Source organism: Mus pahari, chromosome 8 (assembly GCF_900095145.1).
Source record: "Mus pahari chromosome 8, PAHARI_EIJ_v1.1, whole genome shotgun sequence".
Taxonomy (NCBI): domain Eukaryota; kingdom Metazoa; phylum Chordata; class Mammalia; order Rodentia; family Muridae; genus Mus; species Mus pahari.
The window spans coordinates 52,553,417-52,561,205 of NC_034597.1; the positions used below are offsets into that span (position 1 = coordinate 52,553,417).

At 43.3% G+C, this 7,789-nt stretch overlaps 1 protein-coding gene across 2 annotated transcripts in view; it reads right to left on the reverse strand.

Moving 5' to 3' along the window:
• Positions 1 to 5,718, reverse strand: part of Spryd7 (SPRY domain containing 7) — a 24,765-nt gene extending 19,047 nt beyond the window's left edge. The window contains exon 1 of one of the 2 annotated variants that reach the window (XM_021203637.2): positions 5,354 to 5,718. In XM_021203637.2, coding sequence (XP_021059296.1) covers positions 5,354 to 5,459 — 106 coding nt within the window. In that variant the 5' untranslated portion in view covers positions 5,460 to 5,718. The remainder of the gene's footprint in view (positions 1 to 5,353) is intronic. The other variant, XM_021203640.2, reaches the window with a different exon arrangement.
• Positions 5,719 to 7,789: the final 2,071 nt, after the last annotated feature.

A 7,789-nucleotide genomic window follows, 5' to 3' on the forward strand; every position in this document is an offset into this window, starting at 1 on the left:
AAAAAAAAAAAAAAAAAAAAAAGACAAATCTATTAAAAGACAGCTGAGCATCTACTAAGTAGAGCCATTACCAACAGTGTTGCACTTACTACAGCTCACACTGGAGTGGTCAGGTAAGAGCACAGGAGTGAGAACCTCAATGATGGGAAGGAACAGCTTCATGTTGAAATGAATGACACTAGTCACACGCAAACATGTAAGCAAGTTTGTTAGTCATGAGCCTGCGTCTCTCTGTATTGCCTGTTCTAGTCTCAAACTTTTGATTTTTCCTCCTCACTCTCGTGAATGGGATTCCAGATATGTGCCACAATGCCCCACTATCAATAAGATCTTGACATCATTAACCACACTTTATTTTCATAGAAAAGTTTAGTTTCATCTCAAACAACTTCAGGCTATACAGAGAAACCCTATCTCGAAAACAAACAAACAAACAAACAAAACCCCAAAACTTCAGATTCAACAGCAAGAAAAATACTGCTTTTGAAATGTGAACCTATTAGTACTTTGTTTCTGATTTTGGGGTAGGAAATAAAGTACATCAGAGATCACGAATAGAGCATAATTCTTACATGTAAGAAAAATCTTTTAACACTAAAACATGTGACTTCCAAAGTCTATGGCCATTATTATCTCCTCCCTGGAAATAAAACCATAAACCAAGCAGATACAAGTATTAGGGCTAGGTGGCACTCCTCTAGAAGGGCCTACAGAAAACTTGACAAAGATAATAAAGGGCTGAGTTCCTACTTAAACAAAACACAATCCGTCTAAACTGGTTGTTTTAAGACTATACACTGTCGAGGTAAATGCATTTTTTTATTTGTTTCTTAATTAAAAATGTTAAGGGTTGGCACCTGCCACAGTGCCTCAGAAGACCTGAATTTGATCCCTGGAACACACTTGGTAATAAGTAGTCCTCTAACCTCCATACAAATTTCTGAGCTGGAGAGATGACTCAGCAGTTTCAGGCATTTGCCACCAAGTCTAACAACCTTCCACATGTTAGAAGGAGAGAACCACTTCTTGCAAGTTAACCTCGGCTGACTGTGGTGGACCATACCAGTAGGATATGCTAAAGAAGCAGAGGCAGGAGAATCACAAGTACAGGAAATCCTCTGGCTCCACATCTGTTCCTAAACACACACATATAAGCAATAGATAAATAGATGCAATTTTAAAAAGAAAACAAGCCACTAAATTATTGCAATAAATTTTATAAATGATTTGCATCTGACTACCCCATATAACTCTAGTAGTTTTGAATAAAGAGTGTCTTCTTGGGGCTGGAAAGATGGCTCAGTGGTTAAGAGCACCGACTGCCCTTCCAAAGGGCCTGAGTTCAAATCCCAGCAACCACACTGTGGCTTACAACCATCCATAACAAGATCTGACGCCCTATTATGGAGTATCTGAAGACAGCTACAGTGTACTTACATGTAATAAATAAATAAATCTTGGGCTGGTGAGATGGCTCAGTGGGTAAGAGCACCCGACAGCTCTTCCAAAGGTGCAGAGTTCAAATCCCAGCAACCACATGGTGGCTCAAACCATCCTTAATGAGATCTGACTCCCTCTTCTGGAGTGTCTGAAGTCAGCTACAGTGTATTTACATATAATAAATAAATAAAATCTTTAAAAATTAAATAAATCTTTTTAAAAGGTATCTTCTTTGATGTCAAAGACAGTATAATGACTGGCTTCTAATAGGTGCTTAGTAAATAACGTACATAGGAATGAATAAATAAGCTGTGCTAAGCACTTTGAAGCAAATGTAGCACCTGCTTTCCTTTTAAGGACAGACTTCCCTCTTGAAATCCCACAATTCTGAGGGATCAGTCTTAGGCTTCAGTATTTGATGTGGGTTAAGTCAGTAAGTATACTTCACATTTTGTGGTCACATTGATTAAATCAGGAACAATATTTTTGTGGCCACATTGATGAAATCAGGAGCAATTATGTGACCTAGCAAACAATAATCAGGGAAAGTGTCAGGACTTCTGCAAAGAACAACTGAAAACACTTTTGTTCTTGTGGGACAGTATAGAAAAAGTAGCTGGGTATAGTGGCACATGCTTTAATCCTAGTGGTTGGGAGACAGGGGAGTCTCTGAGTTTGAAGCAAGACTGGTCTACAAGGAGAGTTCCAGGACAGCCAGGGCTATTACACAGAGAAACCCTGTCTCAACACACACACACACACACACCTCAAAAAAAGGAAAAGAAAAAGAAAAGAAAAATAGTGAGTTGCTGCCAATGACCATGGCAGCTAACCTTCTTGAGTAAGAAGTAGAAGGCAAGAGATTAACAACAATTACACCAAGCCACAAACAAACATAAAGCTCATCTCTGGCAGCACTGTGTCTTCCTGAAGCCAGTGCTGCCTTTATACTTTGTGTCACAAGAATAAAATTCCTCCATCATGAAATTGAAAAGGTCTTCAGTGAAACATATTTCCAGGGGTTATGCAAATAAATGATACTTTTTCTGAACTGGTCTTCCACACATACCCTGCCTCTATACTAATTTACTGCTTTTCATCTCATCCTATGGCATATGGAAAGATTTCCAAAACAATTAGGCTGTTTGGTAAATTGGAACTTCAGAAACGACTCTAAGCACATCAGTGACTCTCTGATGTTTTTCCTTACTGAGAGAGTTAATGCAGAAAGGTCTATACTTCAGAGATCATTTGAGGGTGTTTGTGAATCAGTAGAGAATAACTTCAAGCTTCCTTCTCCTTAATTAATACAATGATATTCTGTATTTGGATCTAAGTAGCTCATATAGTTTTATTAATAACTGGTACTACTTTGAAAAGTTAAAATAGATTTGAGTACAGACAAACCATTATATAAACACAGCCATAGAATGTGTGTTAATAAACATTAGGGATTTCCAAATGAACAGTGTCTTAGTTAGATTTCTATTGCTATGATAAAACACTATGACCAAAGCAATTCAGGGAAGGAAGGGTTTCTTTCACTTCCAATTCTACCTCACACTCTATACAGAAGGAAGATAGGAAGATCCTTAAGGCAGGAACCTAGAGGCAGAACTGGAGCAGAGGCCATGGAGGAATTCTGCTTACTGGGCTCCTCCTGGTTTGCTTAACCTGCTTTCTTATGCAACTTGGGACAACCTGCCATAGGCTGGGCCCATCCACAACAATCATAAGCGGAAAAAACCAGCTCTACCAACTTACCAACAGGCAACCTGGGTGGCATTTTCTTAACTGAGGGTCTTCTTGACAGATTCTCTAGCTTGTATCAAGTTGCCAGAAATAAGTAACAAAACACAACCAGGATGAGTACATCCCTTTCAAAATAACTACCTTATAAGTTACTTGTTCCTAAAAGACCAATTTACAATTGTATGAATCAAAAAATATTTTTAAAACTTCAAAATAGTTTTAAGTAATGCAACATCACTGTTTAGATATGAAATGAATATTTAAAAAAAAAAAAAAAAAAAAAGAAAGTGAAAAGGCAAGTTGGGCATGGTGGTACACACCTATAGTCATGTGGAAGGCTGAGGTGGTAGTGACTTGAGCCAGGAAGTGAAGACAACCTGAGCAATACAGAGACTACTCCCCTTTAAAAACAAAGCAACAACCAAGGAGCCAACAAAATAAACCAAAACGAAACTAGTATGAAACAAACAAAAAAGCCCAAATATATTCTCTAGGTTACATAATTTTCCGCTGAACACAAGCAGTATGTTTCCCATGTTTTCAAGTTAAGGTCAATCCGAATTTAAATCATTCTTCTAAGTCAACACTTCTCTTCCTTTTTATTGTGATTCTCACATCAAGCTTGAAGATAATTTTAATTTATTGTAAAACAGGTTAAGAAAAAAGTTCCACAGAAGGGAAGAAATTGAGAGATGGTATCTCAGTTCTTCCCTCAGCATCTGAGGGTGAGGATAGCATAGGAAAAAGGGAAGACACAATGGTACAATGGCTCACTTAGTTCTTCCTAAAAGAAGAAAAAGGCCAGGAATAAGGATTGTTCTACATAATAGACAGCACAGAGGGGGCTCTAAAGTCACTACAGTCCTGTACTCTTATCTCAGCCTTTAACATACAGTATCTTGTCACCTAAAAGTCATATTCATTGAGTGAGTAAATTAAATAGAAATGTTTTCTGAGAGAAAGTACACGATCTGAATATCCACTGTCTATTGTGATGGGTAAGGGCTTAAAGGTACATAATACTGAAATTCTGTGTTACACTAGAGACTGTAAATTCGTGGTGGCAAGGTACACCATAGTAAACTACAACTGCGTATAGGATTGCAACAGAAAATATAATGGGCAATGTTTCCAGAAAATATAATGGGCAATGTTTCCAGACTTGTAGATTATCTGGGCAGAAAAGAGTTCTGTTGTAGATATTAAGAATGCTTATGTTAGCCGGGCGTGGTGGCGAATGCCTTTAATCCTAGCANTCGGGAGGCAGAGGCAGACGGATTTCTGAGTTCGAGGCCAGCCTGGTCTACAGACTGAGTTCCAGGACAGCCTGTCTCAAAAAACCAAAAAAAAAAAAAAAAAAAAAAAGAATGCTTATGTTACTTAAACACACAGTCTTTTAGACAATGAGGTATTTGGGGAAATCAAAAAATTCATTAGTTTATTTTAATAACACACAAAAAGACAATACTCTAACTGAAATAATTACTATAATTATTCTGGGAAATCTGCCTGGACAATATTCCAGAAGCTTGGAACTATATGGGGAGGGGGTGTCTAAAAACTTTAGTAATCGTATGTGGTTAAAGATGCTACAGAGGGGGGAGAATGTTGGATGAAAAATTATTATTTAATTATTAAGCCATTGGAAACTGGAAAAAACATGGATGAGAAGGAGCACTGTTCTATTTTGCAATCGCTTGACCCGATGGCGAGAGTCGGATAAAATTACAGCGCTCCCCACAGTGACTAAGGAGTCCAGCAATAGAGATTTCAGTGGAAGTGGCTTGTAACGACCTGAGGTTCTACTCCAGGCTTCTGCAGCCGGCCTTGTTTGGGCTTCAGGAAGTGAGGGGAAAATTACTGCCCCAGAACAATCTTCAGCCTATATTTGATAGTGCTGAAGGCAGGACTCAGCAAACACTAGGTGACACTCGACACCCGGGCACTGATGGCGGGCGGGCGGGCGGGCGCCCCCGCCTTCCTCACCTGGGAACACCTGACTCCTCTCTGGGAGATGGAGTCTTCAGCCCTCGGAGGCTGGCACAGCCCATGCCCGATGGCCGAGGCCGGAGAGGCCACAGGGGACTGCGTGGTCACGTGGTCCCCGCCCCATTTCCCTCGGCCCTCGGCGGGCCGTTGGGTCCAGTCGGGAGGCCCTTACCCATGTGCTGCGTGTCCAACTGTACGGCCGGCATCTCCTTGAGAGGAATGTGGCCAGTCCCGCCGTCCCTGCAGCAGCGCAGGCAGCACCACGCCGACGCGGCCATGGCGCAGCTACACAGCCCCACCGATCCGCCCGCGCCCGAGTGCTTCTGGGTCCCTGGAGCCTCGCAGCCCGCACAGCGACGCCCGGGCCGAGAGGCGAAGCGGACGCAGAGGCTGAGGCGAGGCCCCCGGGCGAAGGAGCGAGGACCTCCGGGAGGGGCGGGGCGGTGTCGGGAGGTGGGCGGGGCCAGCGGCCAGCCCAAGTCAAAGAGGGTGTGGCGGGTGGGCAGGGCGGTGCAGAGAGCCAGGCCGGTGGCCGGGCTTGACAGACTGCAAAAAGGCGGGGCCAGCGGCCTGACCGCTGGAAGAGGGCGGGGTTGGGGAAAAAGGTCTTGGTTTCTGAAAGTGGGCGTGGCCAGTGGCCTGACTGACATGGGTGGGCGTGGCGGTGTGCGCAGGCGCGCTGCGGCGTCATCCGCCCCCTCTCGGCCCTGTCGCTGGCAGGTGAGTGGCGGAGCTGAGAGTCGCCGGGGTTCCCTGCGGCCGTGACTCTGTTGCTGGTTTGACAGGGCCTTCTGTGCTGCCTATAGGGTCTGGAGCTCCAGCCCTGATCGCCTCAGCCTCCATAGTAGCTCCGTGCTGACTCGGCGCGCTACTGGGGCGGCTCCGCAGTGATTTTTAGGGATCGGCAGACCTCCTTTGGGGATGGAGCTAATTAAACGCCCGGGAGTTTTCCGTAGGAACGCTCCGGCTCTCCGCACCCTGCCACGCTGACTCCAACGCCCCAGCCCGTGGATGTGCGGCGAGGCTCTTCGCATTTTCCATGCTCCCGCGTTTATCACTGGGTTGATTGCTGCGTGGACCTTATGAGGGCTTGCAAGCGGTCACCTTATGAGGGGACTACGGGAAGGGATCGGGACAGGGCCGAAAGAGGACTTTCTAAAAAGTCATTATTGTATATGCGTGCTCATGATGTGCGTTCAGGCGTTCTCCTGCCACGGCAAGGTCTGAAGACAACTCTCAGAAATAGGTTTTCTTCCCCCCCCCCCCCGCCCCGCCCCACCTTGGGGATCCTGGGATCGAACTCAGGTCTTCTTCAGGCTTGCTTTAGGATCAGACCATCTTGCTTAGCTCTCTGGTGCACCAATGGTTCCTAGAAGTGTGAAGAGAATGCCCTGAAAGAGGGTGAAGAGAAACTCAGCTCTTACTGGAGTCTGCTGCTTCCTGTTACCATATAGAAGGAAGGCCCCAATGCTGGTCACTTGTTATCTGCCTGTCCTTTAGATTATCCCTCAAACACCATCTGGTATCCCAACAGAATCTGGCTCAAACCTCTCTTCCAAGATAAGATTTCCATCCTGTAGTTTTCTGGGTCTTCATCAAATGCTGGGAAATAGAACAAAAATTCCCAATTTTTTTTTTAGGTTTTTCGAGACAGGTTTTCTTTGTGTATCCCTGGCTGTCCTGGAACTCACTTTGTAGACCAGGCTGGCCTCGAACTCAGAAATCCGCCTGCCTCTGCCTCCCAAGTGCTGGGATTAAAGGTGTGCGCCACCACGCCAAGCTAAAAATTCCCAATTCTTAAGTAATGGTTTTCCATACATAACCTTTTAGTCACCTGAGTGTAAATATACTTAATGGAGATTTTTAGCCACAGAATGAGGGAAATTTTCAGACTTTTGGTCTCTTCTATTTATAAAAATATTTTTAGGGCTGGAGAGATAGTTCAGCGGTTAAGAGCACTGGCTGCTCTTCCAGAGGTCCTGAGTTCAATTCCCAGCAACCACATGGTGGCTCACAACAACTGTCTGCAACTCCATTTCCAGGGGGATCTGACATCCTCAAACACCAATGCACATTAAATAAATAAATAAATAAATATTATTAGTATAATATTAAGGGAAATATCCAATGCTTGTTTGTACTTTGAGAGTTAGTTATTACAGAATTAATATCCAAAGTAATTGCTAACATAATCGAGGACTACCCTCTCTCCCTCACTGCCTCTATATCTATGAAGTACTCTTGGTAATCCTCTCTCTCTCACACACATACACACACACACACACACACACACACACTAGAATTTTTGCAACATTTCAAGCTCAATACTGTCCCTACTTTATAGATGAAGAAATAGATTAAATGACGGTGCAGTTTCACAAGGATAGAAAATATACAACTCCAGCCCTGTATTTGCTTCACCAGATCTTTTAGCATCTCAGATTTTAAAGTTTAAACTTAAAATTAAGGTTACAACCCTCTAAAAATATTCAGTTAAAAATGCAGATTTGCGTTTCATTTTTTGCATGTTTTATTAGTCTCCACATTAGCTAATCTGCTATAACATATGTAAATAAAATTTGTTTTATGTCCAACTTTCTGGGTAAAG